Source organism: Sinocyclocheilus rhinocerous, unplaced genomic scaffold (genome assembly GCF_001515625.1).
Source record: "Sinocyclocheilus rhinocerous isolate Xijiao unplaced genomic scaffold, SAMN03320098_v1.1 scaffold1334, whole genome shotgun sequence".
NCBI classification, from domain to species: Eukaryota; Metazoa; Chordata; class Actinopteri; order Cypriniformes; family Cyprinidae; genus Sinocyclocheilus; species Sinocyclocheilus rhinocerous.
Genome location: NW_015626864.1, coordinates 795,720 through 813,202, shown reverse-complemented (window position 1 = coordinate 813,202; position 17,483 = coordinate 795,720). Strand labels below are relative to the sequence as shown.

Genomic DNA, 17,483 nt, shown 5'->3' with positions numbered 1-17,483 from the left:
TAGTTTGACTTTTTCTACTATAAAACACAAATGATGTGAAAAACGTTGCAGCTTTTTTTGTCCATACAATAAGTCAATGGGGTCAAGTGTTTTTTAAACCACTTTAACTAACGCCAAAAAAAAAAAAAAAAAAAGATAAAACGTTCCTCAAAATTTGTGTTCCACTTAAGAAAGTAAGTCATATAGGTTTGGAACAACATGAGGGTGAGTAAATGTAAGAATTTTCATTTTTTGAGTAAACCATTCCTCTACTTAATGATTGCAAAATAATTCTCAAAATTACTAGTTGATCTCTAATCGCCTGAAAGTCTTTTACAAGACTATTTGATTTAAAAAAAAATTGGAAAGCTCATATTTTACTTGTCTGATTTAAATATTTACATGAGAACATTTTTACAGTCTCCATAAATAAATTGTACAGAAATGCAAGAGTGACAATTAATATCTGACCTCCCTGAAATTATCGACCGACCAGTAGTTTGCAGGCAGGTTGATTTTCTAGACATTCTCACCTCCTGCGTTCTCAGAAGTGCCTTTTTCGTCTTTTTGGTCCTCTTTCTCATCATCTTCATTCATCTTCTCCTCCTCACTACTCTCCTTGTTTTCATCTTTGTCTGCTTGGATTTCATCCTCTTCGCTTAAGCACAGAAATCCTTCTTTAACCTCTGGATCACAGTTCAACCCAGAGGGGGAAGCAGAAAGAGAAGAGGAGGAACTTTTATTGCTTGTCTCCTTTTTCTCTTCGGCAGCCACAAGGGGGTCGTCAAGATCCATAGAAGGCGAGGTAGTTTGTGTGTTGGGTGGAGAAGGGGATCGAGAGAGGGTGAAAGATGGAGAAGGGGAACCGCGAGCTGAATCAGGGGCAGGTGACATCAATTCGGCCTCTTTATGATTCAAGTCTTTCTCCTTGACTTTCTCTTTCTCCTTTTCGGTGTGGGCGCCATTCACCAGTGGTGTCTGAGGTCGTGAGGAGGAAGATGAGTAAGAGGCAGAGCAGGAGGTGGTGGTTGTCAAGGTGTTGTGCAGAGCTTCCAGTTGCTGCCGATCGCTCATCTTCATCGTTTTGCGTGCACGAAAGATTTTCTTCTGAGGTTCCTCTGGTACAGCAACTTCCATTTTCACCTGTGGAAAAATGGTGGGAGGATATGGTCAAACAAATGTTCGATATCCTAAACAGGCTAGTTAGCTAAACTCCATCCAGTACTCAACACATTTGATTAATCTGACTAAGTAAAAGTGCTTTAACTGAAGTGTGGCCACAAGGTGTCACTGTCACTCATCTAAATGCCATTTCCTGCTGTTCTAGAATTTTCTCTTGGCCTCGATCACAAAAGCTTTCTTTAACTGTAACAAAAAAGTAACCACAACCCTGGACTAAGACTTTGGCTAAACTACCATCTAAAAAAATTGTCAAAGTAAAAGTACTAAACTATTTAGATCCGTTTGCCCACACTATCAGTCTGCGCTGAAGCACCTTTCTGATTAACAAGTTCACAAACCACCTGGAATCTGTTGTGAATGTAGTTGAACCTAACGAAAACCAATAACCTTCCTCAGTTCAATTGACATAACTAGCGAGCTGGTAGGGCCGTAACAGTCAGCAGTGCATGTGATTTCAGAATCCTGAGAGCAGACTTTGTGTCCTCCCCCTCAACGTGATTGGTGCAATTCCTAACCAATGAGAGCAGCACTCTACAGAATCTGCTAGCGACAAGAGGAGTTCATTATATAATGCAGATTTTCAAAGCTACTATCGGACTTAACCTAGACTAGTACTTCAGTCTCAAGTGTTACTCACAAAAAGACATTAGTTTGTCTTACCAGGCTTCTGTGATGTCTCGTACTTTCCTGTTCATGGATTTGAAAGCCAGTCACTTGAGGATCCTAAAAAAATAAAAATTGAAATATTAGGTTTTTAAATGTAGTAAGAAATTATTTTGCACATATTCAAACTCATTTCTGCTGCATGACTTTGTGTGTTTAACTATTAGTTCTTCAACTGAAAACCTGATTCAAACATCCTTCAGTTCCTTTTTAAGTACAGCAGTTGTTCTCAAAATGTTATGCAATCATAATAGTTTTAACGTAACACACGAGCACTGACATATTCTTGGTTATCTAGTAATCTAGTCGACATACTTCCTTAGTTCTATGAGTATGACTTACAATCCATGCTGAATCTGCAACCAAATGTTATGACAAAGATCACATATGATAAACTCATTGGAAGCAGAGTAAAAATAACATTCTATAGAGAGAAACAAAGAACTTGAGCTAAAAAATAAACCTCATAAAGCTGGCGACATCCTGCAAGTACAAGTAGATAACACTTATTTTAGAAAAGAATCAGTACATCACACAATATGTGGTACAGAAGTACATTGCGATTTGTTGTTATGATAAGTCAAGGTAATATTAAAACCTATTTGCAAACTAAAAAGACCAAATTTTACAGAAGGACAGGGATTTTTAAATTTAAAAACTAATTATGGTATGGTGGTGTTCTCATTCATTGCTCTCAGAGCTAAAAATAGTACACAAAGAATAGCCACCTGGCATAGTTCTTAATTATAAACTCAAGATGTGATGCACGAAAAATAGTCTTGCCTGAAAATAGTGGTACTTTAGCATCAAACGCTAAAACTTTTCTAAAGAGGACACCTCTCAGCCAGAACAAACAGATATAAATCAGAATACAGTAAAAACTCAAAATAACTAAATATTTACAATAAGCAGTTTCCTGTATTTTTCAATATTCACACGAATAAGAGTTGAGCAAGTTGCTAGCATTGAAATTAGCTTGCTATTAGCATCAAAGCATCTTCCTGGATGCAAACAATTAATCTGTCTTGATTTCATTCTAATGCTTCATATCAACTTTACTTTAGTTATTCTCATCTCAGCTTCTTTGTTTTACTACACATCCCATAAAATATCTTGCAAAGAGCTGCAAGCATAAATCCACAGGACGTCGCATTGCTGCTGCACTGCCACATTAACAATCATCATCCTGGCAGGTGTAAATGATGTGGCTTCTATATTATATACCAAAATCTCATCCTCCTTGACCATTTGCAACACCTGTCAAGAGCCATTCCTCCGAGGTTTGGTATCAATGACAACAACGAAAAAGATTTACGTAATTCAATTGAAGGTTTTATAGCTTTGACTAATTTTTCTTCCGAAACTGCTGAGTCAGGAGCAAGACAGGTGACTAGACTGTACAAGACACAAATGAAGGTGTCAAGTCAGTTGAAGAGAGATAGCAAATTAAGGTGCCATTAGTAACCCATAAGAAAAACAAGTAACATTTTCATATTCCAACATGTCATCAACCCGAAAAGGACAGACAAATGTGACAAAAACTAAACCGTAATAAAATGCATCTCTGTATTCCTCCATCTCCTCAGTTTTATGTCCATAAAAAAGGACATTCATTTTATAAAAATGGCTGCTAGCTTCTGGAAAGCTTGTTCTTCTAATGCTGATCACCGCGCACAGCCTCACTGTGGCCCTCCCCCACCCCGACTGTAAACATTAGCGCTGAGGTTCCCACTCGTTGCAAAATGGTCGCCAGAGCTGCGGTGTAAAGCCAGGCTCAGTTCTACATTACTCCTCATCCTGAGGCTCAGACCTGAATCCACAGAATTTGTGGTCACTTTCAACCAAAGCTGATTTCAAAAACAACCTCTTGCAGATTGCCAGTAAAGAACTGTTTGCGAAACAAACATCATACTTCGTCTTGAACACAAGTTACAAGGTCGATACCTGCCTGATAGCTTACCATAGAAAAATGATTTCAGGTATAAAAAAAGAAAAGAAAAAAAAAAAAAATTTTTTAATCTAAACTAAAGCAACCATTAAATCTAAAATAATAAATCACAATCGTTCCTAGCAAAAAGCATTAAATATGAAAAGATCGCAAAGAATTACATTCGTTTACGGATTACACGCAATCAGCACTTCCTAGTGCGAAAACCCAAAGCATTAATCAAATTTTATAGTCGAATGTAAAATGGACGATCCCAATCATGTCAGAATTGCAAAATTCTCACTAACGGCCAAAACGAACGCAAAAATAAAAATATTCGCAAAAATGTCAACGTCCACAATAATACAAAAAGATGAAAAAACGTTTAGAATTCATGTAAAAAAAAAAAAATCCACCAAAAAGTCCATTAATCTTGAGAAACACTATTTAATGTGAATGTGAATTTAAAAAAAAAAAATTGTTTAAGAACCAAAACAGCTCGAAAACAACCTTGAGGTGTAGTCTTCAGGAGTAGGCCTTGATTAGTAGTGAGCGCGAAAAAACAGGAGCATGCCTAGTTCCCAACTAGCTCAAAGCACACACACAACACAGAAAAGATGAACAGAGAGAGACAGAGAGAACGGGAGGGGGAAGGGATCTCGCGTGCGGAGAGGCGGAGCACATTCTTTGTAAGGTGTTGGCTGTAACCAGAAAAAAAGAAAAAAAAAAAACTGTAGCTACACACAATTGTAGCGTTACAACCAACAGGACAGCGTTATATGAAACAAAAGGTCACTTTTTGACTCCTTATGAGACTGTGAGATGATTCATCACCTCATGAAAGCTCACTGATCGACCAGCGGTATTCTAAAACCTAAAGGTGTTCCAAAATATGGCATTCAACCAAAAACCTTTAGAAATCAGAGGAAAATAAAGAAGAATAAAAACCTCAGCAGCAAGAAAGAAAAACTGCCCCCTCCCCCACTGCTGCAGGCACAGAGAAAACAGGGTGGAAAATTACTGCTATGTGGATCGTACCATTTCAACATAGGAGGGGTGTCTTCACATGCACCACAAGGTGTCAACACAAGAGGGAGCACAGCAAAAATGAATCTCCTTTGCTTTTTAAACATACAATAAATAATAATTTGCCTATATGGATTTTTCAAATGCATATTTTTCAGTGAATAACTCCGTAGTAATCTCTATACAGCACAAACATCTTTTGGCAGTAGCTTTGCACAGAACAGGATTATGAGGTAAAAGGTAAAAAATGCCGTCACATACAAATGTAAATAACTTTTGACAACAAAACAAGCTATAGCCACCATCTTCAATATACAATGCCAGACAATTAAGCATGTTTAGCATATCTGATCACTTCTGACTATTCCTTCTTACAAAAAGAGGTGAGTCACATTGAATCACTGACAGCTCATGAGCATTTCACACCTCTGCAGAAATTTGTGAGTCTCTTTGTGATTGTGATTAATCACATGAAAACGCATAATTTATTCTGCTTAAATTTTGGATTTTCTTGTGAGCTATTCCCAAAGGCAAGCTGATTAAATGGGAAACAAATCCCTATAATACTCTTTTCATTGTTTTCCTAGTAAAGGGTCATTCGTAAAACTATCCTGAAAACCAGACTAAAAGTCACCAACTACATTTTATTAGACGTAGCAGCTAGCGTATGTGCTTCGACACATTTAACTCTAGCGTTCATGTAGCCGATGCAAGTTCTAATCCAGCTCGTGACATTTTCTGATCTCCTGTTTTCCCCATCCTTTCCTCTCTCTACTGTGCCTATAAATAAAAGTGACAAAGGCGGCATAAAAAAGCCTACATTCAGTCCATGAGAACAAAGAAAAGGACCTTCATTATCCAAACAAATCAATTCTAGTTCAAATGGCTGATAGGTCTACTGTCAATTTCCACACAAGTCTTAAATTAAAAAAGAAAAATTAGCACAACAGATTTTACAGATCTCGTAAAACCCTTACGACATTTGTTGCAACTGATTGAGTTCCTAACAGACAGTAAATACTGATGAGTTTCCACATAGTCAGAGGTCCGACACGGTTTCCTAACCAGACGCGACACGATCAATGCGCTCTTCCACATTAATCTGCACTTCTGTCTTAGCCATGACAAGCCACACTGCATTTCGCCAGTCTCTTGGTTTCCTTTTTTTATGCATATTATCGGGTAGCTCCGCCCATTTTCAGAAAAATCTGATGCAACAAATACCTCAAGATCCACAAGGATATTAAGAAAAATGATGCTGTCTGGAAAAGCAGCATGGAAGTCTTGAAAACACAAGGTTTGTGTTCTTAGAGTCATGACATTCAGCAGTAGTGTGCAAATACATTGCAAGGGCAAGAGAATGTGCAAACTGAGAAAACCACATGCTAATCTGATTAGATGTGATTGTTGCATTTCAGAGTGGACAGAAAAGATCGTTCGGCGTTAAAATCTAGTTGCACGACACATGTCTCCTGCACAGAGCTTGTCAATGTCCCTTTTGTGTTAACATATTTTGGCGGCATCCACAATCAATAAACATACAAAGGTACACACACACACAATGAACCTAATACTTCTCAGGTGCATCCTATGATCTTGAGAGAACGCAAGCACGTCTAGCCAACTCAACTCAAGGAACACCCCCAAGTGTGAATGGAAGGGAAAGAGTTCTTTGCCTCAAATCTACCATGCATGCAAACGTGTTGACTTGCGGTGCACTCATGGCCTAATGGTTAGAGAGTCAGACTTATAACCCAAAGGTCACGGGCTCGAGTCTCGGCAGGGATTGTAGGTGAGTGGAGTGAATGTACAGTACTCTCTTCCACCTTCAATACCACGACTGAGGTGAGACCCTTGAGCACGGCACCAAACCCCCAACTGCTCCCCGGGTGCTGCAGCAAAAATTGCTGCCCACACACAAAAAGTGTAAAATGGGAAAGGGAAAGAAGTTCTTAAATTTTACTGGGGGTGAGACTCAGTGAGAACACTCACTCCTCCCCACTGCTGAAGAATGGTAATGAAAAAAGGTATTAAAAAAAAAAAAAAAGGACAGACATGGATCGTACGATAACTAAAAGGGATGTGGAGATGCAGAACGTTGAATATAAGCAAGTCTGTGACAGCTTAAAATAATTCTAATCAATTAAAAAATTCATGTAATATTATACCGATGTTCCTAATGTCTGATGAAGGCCTTGAATGCGGCGGCAGAACACCAAGATTTTAAATCAGAAAAATCTGAAGCTGTACATTTTTATATGGAGGTGTGGTGCCTTTTCATTAAGAATAGTCACATGGGAATAAAAAAAAATTTTTTAAAAAGGAGCATAATACTGCAGCTATGATGAGAACAATAAAGAAACCGTATGCTGTCAGGGTGTAAAATGAGATTCATTCTCTCCATTGTTTTCATTGCTCGCTATGGTTTTGCACTAGCTTGAGCTTTATACTACATATTTTACACTGCTCTCACTTTTCTGGTATTTTGAATTTCTTATTACAGCACTGCTAATATCGTTGGGTACATATAACTATTGGCTTGTTTTCTTTTATTTTAAAAGAAAAGAATCTTTATTCCACAGTTAAAAATATTTAGTTCACAAGACCCTAGTGGCTATCATTAAAAGTTCATTCGGAAAACTGATTTGATATAGCTTTGAGGAAAAAAACTGTTTTAATAAGGAGACCAAACTACATTTCATAAAGCATTAGTCACACACCTAATGTTCATCCTTTGCATTTCATTATACTATATTAGCACCAAATAAACTCCCTTCACTAGTGAAAAAGTGGATTTTATTCTTAAAATCACTTAAAACTACATCATGCCTTAATAGCGATTTCCTGTAGGTTCGCAAGCTGCTAAGAGAATGTAGCGCAAGTACAAGTGCAGACGACTGGCAATGGAATATGTAATATTTACAACAGTGGGTTCCACTGGTGAAATAATAACATTAAAACAACCTAAATCCATCTTAAAACCCTCAATCACAACAACTGTTTGCATAAAAACAGCTTCCTCTAGCAACTACTTTATGCGCAGCCTGCTAATAACAGACACAACTGACAGCAACAGGCTGAAACCAGTTGAGACGAGTTTACACCTCACGGATTTCTCATGTGTCTAAAAACACTTGGGAGGATTCTAGTAAAGCAATTAAACTAATCAGCGGATCAAGCTGTCAATTTTATTTTCTCATAAATGAACCGATTCTCAAGTTTCCTATTTAATCTTTGCTCAGCACTTTCAAAACTGTACTAAAATTGCTGTTCAGATGCGTGAAATGGAAAATATTTCAGGCAATGGAGCTTAAACTCCTCTAGAATAACAGGAACCAAACGTAGCAGTAAAGTGTGCACACACTGCAGCTACCATTCAGAGCCAGACTTACAGCAACATAGCTTTAAGTGCCCCTCCTCCACTCTGCCATTTTACACTCGCAGCTCTACACTGCAATAACACAAAATGGCCACCAGCTCGGCTTCTGGCAAGCTAAACAACTGCAGTTGTACTATCCACATGATGTAAACCGGAATAGGCGATAACATTTAAATGAAGTGGCTTGATTTCACAAGCGGTCTCATTTAGCCAACTTGCATAGAGCATGCGTTTGACTCTGTCTGGTTCCTAACACTGTAGCGGTTTCCAGCAGCTGATTTTTTCACGTAAAAAAAAGCGGCTTTCAATCCATCCTCATGAAGGTTTCACCAACAATGTCTTCCATCAACCAAGGCTTTGAATCCCACAAAACAACCTGATGTGATAACACAGAGGTGACCTTGTCTTCTTCTGTGTCTTCTGGGCAGTGTAAGGATTTTTCAATTGACACGTCAGGTGCGTGTTGCTCCTCTGCGCTGTATTATCATCAGTTTTCTGGTTTTGCTTCATTCTGGTGCACTGGAGTTCTTCGCTTTTATAGGTACTCTTCAATCCACGTGTTCCTTGTCTTCGACGACTTGTGCTTGATGAGTCAGTTATAGAACAGCATTCTCTACACATTAATTATGCATGGTTGGCTAATCTATATATTTTAATTAAGTAGATCTACAAAGTTATACTTCAGAAATTGAAAACATTTATATTATTAACAGAAAAGGCCCGTTAGCGCTACCACAAGGGTGCTCAATCCTACTAAAGATTTACCTTTGTGCAGATTTGGTTTTGAAGATTCTGATTGGTTCCAAAAAAGAACCTGAACCAGCTAATCATGCTCCTCAGGATCCCCTGTAAATTACCACAGGTGAGTTAAAAGAGGGTGGGGCCTAAATTCAGATGAACGGAAAATCTCAGGACAGAGTACCCCCGAAACACAAATAAACTGGTTAATCAACATAGACTTTTAACACGTTAGACCACTCATCAATATCATGTTATGTAGCCAAATACGTATTCTCTAAACAAACAAGCAAAAAATGCTTTTTAGCATTTTTCCGCTAATGAAAACAAAACAAACAAACAAAAAAAAATCGCAATCACTTCTCACTGCAATAAATTACATGTAGATACATTGTGCAATCTAGTAATAAAAACCACACATTTCACAAAAACATTCAAATGAAAAGAAACAAAAGGACAGGAAGACAGAGAGCTGGGAGCTTACACTGCTATCCTCAAATGGAGGCCACCTTCTGCTTGGAGGAGAAATCTGCAAGCGTGACTAGCCTCCGTGCGATCAAAAGCCTAGCAGTAAAACTGAGCAGAGGTGGAGGAGGGGCAGAGCTAGGGCTGTACCATGAACTAACTGGTTAATCAACATAGACTTTTAACACGTTAGACCACTCATCAATATCATGTTATGTAGCCAAATACGTATTCTCTAAACAAACAAGCAAAAAATGCTTTTTAGCATTTTTCCGCTAATGAAAACAAAACAAAAAAATAATAAAAATCGCAATCACTTCTCACTGCAATAAATTACATGTAGATACATTGTGCAATCTAGTAATAAAAACCACACATTTCACAAAAACATTCAAATGAAAAGAAACAAAAGGACAGTAAGACAGAGAGCTGGGAGCTTACACTGCTATCCTCAAATGGAGGCCACCTTCTGCTTGGAGGAGAAATCTGCAAGCGTGACTAGCCTCCGTGCGATCAAAAGCCTAGCAGTAAAACTGAGCAGAGGTGGAGGAGGGGCAGAGCTAGGGCTGTACCATGGATTTTACAGGGGTGCTACTTTTATTTATGTTAATAAATATTGAACACACTAATATACAGAGTTTGACACTGACAAATGAACTGTACTAGACTGATAACTCCAAAGGAACTAAACAAGACTGTTCTCTTAGCAATTAAATTTTTCAGGGTTTACTTTTAGATTTGTTTTTTTACTAAATTAGCTTAGACAAACAGACATGTTTTGAAACAGAATTGACACTGAAAACTGTTCATACATACATACATTAGGTCTCAACATATCAAACTAGCTGAAATTAGTTCTAGAGCACAGTCACACTGCAGTTTAGCTCCACCCTCTCGCTGCAAAGTAACAGCAGAGCAGACAATGGAAAATTACTGGGGAGTATGGATCATACCATTATATGGGCTGAGAGGGGGAGACACTCCTAACTTGGACGTTACAACTGTCCGAGTTCCAAACAGACACTCACTACAGGTCATTTCCATCAGGGGTCCAACTAATCAGTGGGTTTTTATGCATGCCAAACAGCAGTGAGGTGTTCCAATCAGAGCCAACTGGGTGCTGAAATATATACACAGTAATTTTTTTTTTTAATCTAAAAATACAAATAATTTGTGAAATTAACTTGTAATGCAGCGGTTCTCAAGCGTAGCCCATGATTAGTCGTGACTCAAGCCCGTCTAGGCACCTTTCCTCAACGAGCACACAAAGAGTACATGGAGGGGGGAGGGGAGCATTGGTTGGACTCTACCATGTTTGTATTTGTCTTTTATATAAGGATTAGTAAATGTAATAGTATTGTTTTTCTAGTGTAGAAGATAAAATGTTAGAAGATATATATATATATATATATAGTCTACAAGACCTTGCCATGATTTAACAAGCCAAGACAAACTCTTCAAAATAACTGCAAGTTTTTTTATTTAATTGCGCACTGCAAAAAAAGGCACAAAAATATTGATGTATACGATTAAAAAAAGCGGTCATATTTAAGTGTGGATAAAAATCATGGATAAAAATACCCTCCCCAATGCTGCATAGCATGCAGTCAAAACTGTTGAAAGTAATAGGCAAGGAATGCACTAGTTCTAAAAAGAGGGGTGTGAAAATTCATGGTCCTTTGCATACAAAAGGAAGAACATGTTAAAACTGCCTAAATTTTCATACAATCATGATTTAATTTTAGTGTATTGCTGCATTCACAGATCATAGCTTACATCTAAATGGAGGCATATGCCAACCTGCTTCTCAACAACTAGGAATTTGGCAATTCCTGTGTAGCACTAGCTGTCAGAATTGCTAGTCAGATTGGTAACCACAATAGTTTCAATAATCAGAATCCAGCTTTCAGAGTGAGTTCTGAGCCTATATAGCCATTTCAGTATAGTACAAATTCACAAATTACAAAAATAATTTGAAATCTCAGTAAATTTATGCCTAAATGATCATTCATATCGGTTTTGTTCTTCATACGAATTCAGGACACAGTGTATCCAACGTGTTTTTGATTTCTCTAGATGAAGCCCCACATGCTTATTTTACCCTGCATAAGTAGCCACAGATTCTTCTGCACCGCTAATCAGAGGCAGCGACACGTTGCTGCTGAATCTACAGCACTACGGCAGGAAACAATTATAGTTGAGTTTTGAGCTCACAATCTGAAGTGAATGTGAAGAGAAAGACCAAGAACTGCAAAATGCAAATACTATAAAGAAACAAAAATCAACATCTTTCTACTGCATGATTCTCGCTGACTGCACTGGAAACATTGCAGTCTGATGTGTGAACTAATTACTATGTGTTTGTGTTTGATAACATAAATGTTTGATTCTTTGTAATGAATCAAACATTTTTATTTCAAACTTGAGTCGAGTTATCAGATTGAATGAGTCTAATGACTCACTCGATGAATTAACATCTGACTGACTTAATGACTCATTGTCAAGTTAGACATGTCCAACTCAGAATTAACAGAGAATGGAATTGACTAAGACTTCACATGACAAACAATAGCAGGTTCTGTGTTGGCATCTCAGTACAAGTAAATGTTACTGGAGCAGATCCCAGCTCACTCACTCACCATTAGCCAGGTTATTACATTTTACAGTTTTTTTTAAAAGTCAAAACAAATAAAATCTTTGCCTTTGAAAATTGGCCAGTGGAATTTTAGTTTTAAAAGATATTCATTATCATTATTGCTGTTTGGATATTTTTTTCCCTAGGGAAACCATGAATCATTTGAACACTGAGAAACTGTGCTGATCTAGCTACAAAAAAACATTACTGATTAAATAAACAAAACACTAACAAACTACGGCAGTGCACAGTCTAATCTCTACTTTATAGCTTTACTAAAAGCAGCTATTCAGGTCAGTTATATTGTTAGCAATGGAAATAACAAAATAAATACATAACAGACTACAGCAATAAGCAACATAAAAAAAGTATACCATGTGTAAAAGAAAAGATCTCTTTTTAGAAGATCTCTTTTTGCTAAAGTTTGAGGAAATAAGAGTGCCAGATCTACATTGTGTCTATAAGATTTTGGATAATATTGGTATACATTATTTTGCATACTAAAAATTTTATTTTTTTATTTATTTTTGACTTTCAGTATTGTGTGGCCAGGGCCGTCCTTAGGGGGGGTGCAACTGGTGCAGTCACACCGGGCCCCGCGGCAAATGGACCGAAGGGGGAATTCCGCCCCACCCCCACATCGCACCAGGCCCAGCCTCAACGCATAAATGTGCACTTTGGATGGGTTAAATGCAGAGCACTAATTCCAAGTATGGGTCACCATACTTGGCCACATGTCACGTCACTTTTTATTTTATTTTTTTTTTTACTAAGGAGGGCCCTGTGTGTGATTAATAAATACAAATTATGTAAATGTTGTGGTATTTGCAAGTGTGCAATATTCAAGTTTTTGTATAGCGCTTTTTACGATACAAATCGTTGCAAAGCAACTTTACAGAAAATTCAGTTTCTACAATATTTAGTAGTAGCTTATCAGTGGTGACTGTCAGTTTATGGCATGACATGTGGCCATATTACGTACATATGGCAGAAATGTACGGAAAAATCAATTAAAGACGTAATCAAACAGACGACGAACACTATTAACAGCAATTATTATATGATGCAATCAAACTTATAGCAAAATTATATTGCAATAACAATATATAACAGAAGTTCTTAAATGCATTTTAACCACTATTCAAAACAGATTCCTAAATCTGTATATAACAATGACAGCTGAAAAATCGCTGCAAAATTACTTGCCGTCAACATGAAAAACAAGATTTGCCAAGATCCTACCCAATCCTGACTGAGAAGGAATGGAACATCCCATTTTCTAAATTGCAGGGCAGCACAAACATTAGGAGGAGCTAATCCATGCCAAAAATAAAATGCAAAGTAGTATTAGAGAGTGCTACTAGTGAAATAGGTACCAACATAACCTGAATTCTTCATAAAAACTAACATTTCAATAACTTCCTTTAAGGGGAAAAAAAAAACAGCTTTCCTCTTGTAATGCTAATGTACGCACAGCCTGCTAATCACAGACGCAACCTGCAGAAACTAGCTGAAACCAGTTCAGACTGGCTTAGCTGTGGGTTGTAGATCTCTCTCATGTGTCGGTCTAAACTGAGTTTCTGCTCAAGCTACCAGATTGAATTTTATATTAAACGAATCTAGATTTTCCTTGTTGTGTGTTGAATTACTATGTTCAAAAACTAACAGAATTATCATACAAGTACATGAAATGAAATATTTAATGGATTAAAGCCTATAAAATCCTTCTAGAATGACTTGAACCAAACACGGCACAACAACAGTAAACCTTGCACACTGCAGCCAGCACTCAGAGCCAGACTTACAGCGAGGTCTCTTTAAGAACCCTTCCCCCCACTCCGCCATTTTATACTCGCAGCTCTGCACTGCAATAACACAACATGGCCACCAGCTCGGCTGCTGCCAAGCTAAAAAAAAAAAAAAACCTGAAGCTGCTCAAATCACAGGAAGAAATTACAAAATTAAAATAAAGTGTCCCAGTTTCAGGGCTGCTTGATGTAGTGTTTAGCTTGCATGCAGCATGTTCCTTCACGTCTGACTCTTCTGGTTCCTCGCGTCAAGGTATGTCCAACAGTTCATCCACACAGGAGCTGAAATTCTTGCTTTTAAAATTTTATTGAAAATTTTAATTATGCTGGATTATCAAGGATGTACTGAGGTTGTGTTGGAACACAGTGTGTTCAGACATTCAAGCCTTGTTATCCCCCCAAATGATGTCACGTGATAGAGGTGGTCTTTTGTCTTCTGGATAACAAAGATGGTTTCCATTGACACATCAGGTGGGGGCTGCTCCTGGGATTCTTCTGAGTTATCAGATCATACTTCAGTCTTCTGGCTTTGCTTCATCCTTCTGCATTGGAGTATTAATGGAACACTTTTAAAGGGTTGTCTCTTCAATCCATGCAGGTGTTCCTCACCTTCAACACCTTGTGCACAGCGAATGATAGTTATGGAGTAGCAGCAATGTCTCTGGACATTATTATTTGTATTGTATTGTATTATTATACAAATTTTATATCAATGATTATCACTGCAAGTAGTTGTTTTTTTTATTGTTACTTCACTAAAAACTAGTTTTGAGTTTACAACTAACTGATCCATAGTTAACAATCATTTTAAAGTGATGTGCAGCTTTACCGCTTTTAGTATAGACAAGCTGTAACACATGGGTGCTCAATTTCACTCAATCCTTTGGTTCCTCAAATCTTGCCCTGGAGGGCCAATGCTCTGCAAAGTTTATTTCCAACCTGATCAAACTCACCTACCTGTGATTTTCTAATGATCCTGAAGACATTGATTAGCATAGTCAGGTCTGTTTGATAATGGATTGAGCTAAACTCTGCAGGAAAGTGGGTCAGATTTGAGGATCCCTGGGCCTAGTCTGCTATAGTTTATTTTCGGCCTCTAAACAAGCACACAAGGTAGCTAATCAAGGTCCTCAGGATCTTGTAAATTACCAGCAGGTGTGCTAAGGGGGGCTGGACCCAACCGCTGCTGAAAGGAAAAGCTCCAGATGCAAGATTAAGTACACCTGAAACACATCTGCCAAAATCAACTGATTAAAAACCAATCTACTGCTTAAAGTAAACGCTAGCAAAGTCGTAACATAGCTAAACATGCATCATTGGCTAACACTTTCATGCTAATTCTAAATCGCAAGAACCTCACTCACTACGTTAATATTACATTTAGTTGATTTAACATATTTTGTGTAGTTATATAAATACTTTCACAGAGAGAAACTAATGAAAAGACAAACATATAAACATGGACAGGAAGACAGAGAGCTGGGAGCTTACACCGCTATCCTCAAATGCAGGCCACCTTCTGCTTGGAGGAGAAATCTGCAAGCGTGCGATCAAAAGCCTGGCAATAAAACTGAGCAGAGGTGTGGGATGAGCAGAGCTAGGGCTGTACCATGGATTTTTACAGGGGTTCTACTATTTAATTCTACTAATTTCTATCAATACATATATTAACATACTTTGCACCGAAATGACCGGTACTATGTGCATACACGTAACTGCAAGACATAAAAAACAAGTGTTACCAAAAAAATTTATAAATAAATAATTTAATTCATTAATTTATTCAGGTTTTACTTTTTTCCTTTCTAAATTAACTTTACAGTGGACATGCTATGAAACAAAATTGAGAACTGTTCCAATATAAATCAAGTCTCAAAATATTAAACCAGCTGAAATTAGTTCTAGAGCACAGTCACACTGCAGTGTAGAGGTCTTCACGGGTCCACTTGGATCCGAAAACCCGAGGTCCGACCCGAAACCCGAGCGGGTTTGGGTCCAAAACTTCGACAAGTACCTCGGACACGGGTCGGGTTCGGTATTAGCGGCCTCGGTTATTTAAAATAAACATGCTTTTTCCAAATGGACCCGATTAGACTCGAATTATTTTAAACTATCCCGAATGCGTAGGCTACTTTCACTTTCGTGTTAAGTGAGGAAAGCACATAGAAAAGGAGCATACATTTGTAACCTCGCACACAGAAATCATGTTACAGATATAAGATCCATCAGGAAAATCCACTCGCTTCATTATGCTGCCTGTTCATATAGGGCTTTTCTTTTTTGTGTGCAGAAGCCTTTCGCCGGAGATCAGGTTGCAGACAACACTAGTGAATCCATGAATTATTAGTAGAGCTCGACCGATATATAGTTTAGCCGATATATCGGTATCGGCGAATATGCCGCCGATATTAATATTTTTTTACAGAACATATAACGCAGATAAAATGCTTGAAATGGTGTAATTACTTAGTTTGTCCAGCAGAGCGTGCTCCATTGTTTGCTACTGGCGACCTGGATGGAACGCATTGAAACTTTGAACGGCCATATCTCCGTAAAGGCGCGGCGAATCCGCACCAAATTCGGGGATCCCTTCTTGTTCAGGCAGCAGCATTCAAGCGTTGGCTTATTCGACCGTAAAATGAAGTGACATGTGGCCAAGTACTCGGAATTAGTGCTCTGCATTTATCCAAAGTGCCTATATATAGTACCAGTCAAATGTTTGGACACACGAATGGGAAAGTGTCCAAACTTTTGACAGGTACACAAAGAATATCGGCCGATATATCGATATCGGCCTTTTCTTACTCCCTAATATCGGTATCGGGCCCAAAAAACCCATATCGGTCGGGCTCTAATTATTAGGCTATAGATTTATTTTTGATCAAACAGTCATGTTTATTTTTCAAATCGACTGATCACAATTGAAAGCCGAGCTCAGAAATAACTTGTATCCATCAGGCTGGCACTAATATAAAGTAGCCTAATAAAAAATTTAATAAATGTTAAATAAATCAAAGTAATGGAGAAGCGGCCAAGTCAGTCAGCAGGGCACCAGGATTTTTCCTGATTGACTGCGGGGCTGCAGGCTGTACACACATCAATGCCGTTTACGTTCGGGTCCAGTCGGGTTCGAAATTAAATGCTGTCGGACTCGGGTCTAATTTAATCGAGTCTGTCTCGGGTCAGGTTTTTCTTTAAAAAAAAATTATTTATGCACGTCGGGTTCGGGTAAGAAGTGATTCGGTCGATTCGGGTCGGGTACAGATTTTAGGACCAGAGAAGACCTCTACTGCAGTGTAGCTCTTGTTACCAAGTAACTCATCAGAGCAGACAACGGAAAATTACTGGGAGAGTTTGGATCATACCATTATAAGGACTGGCAGGGAGAGACACTCTTAACATGGTCGTTACAACTGCCTGAGTTACAACTGAATTCCAAACAGGTGTCAACTACTTGTCTGGGGTCCACTTACTCAGAGATCCTACATATCTGCCAATCAGCACAGAGGTTATCAGCATCTCCTCTAATCAGTGACCTCACCTTTAACAAATGTGCGCACACATAGGCACACAAAGATTTGTTGATCTAAAAATACAATTGTGGGAAAAAAAACTAATCAGCAATGCAGCGGTTCTCAAGCGTAGCTCATGATTAGTCGTGAGAGAACTCAAGCACATCTA

The 17,483-nt window shown here is 38.2% G+C and overlaps 1 protein-coding gene across 8 annotated transcripts in view; it reads right to left on the bottom strand.

The window, feature by feature from the left end:
- Positions 1–17,483, bottom strand: part of LOC107718656 (activating transcription factor 7-interacting protein 1-like) — a 48,131-nt gene that overhangs the window by 5,845 nt on the left and 24,803 nt on the right. For 2 of the 8 annotated variants that reach the window (XM_016525883.1, XM_016525899.1), the window contains exons 2-3: positions 1,822–1,884; positions 513–1,122 (exon numbers count right to left, since the gene is read on the bottom strand). In XM_016525883.1, coding sequence (XP_016381369.1) covers positions 513–1,116 — 604 coding nt within the window. In that variant the 5' untranslated portion in view covers positions 1,117–1,122; positions 1,822–1,884. Of the gene's footprint in view, positions 1–512; positions 1,123–1,821; positions 1,885–8,921; positions 9,003–9,378; positions 9,456–9,800; positions 9,818–13,200; positions 13,225–14,631; positions 14,677–14,759; positions 14,867–17,483 lie in introns of those variants that run through there. The other 6 variants (XM_016525852.1, XM_016525863.1, XM_016525871.1 and 3 more) reach the window with 6 other exon arrangements.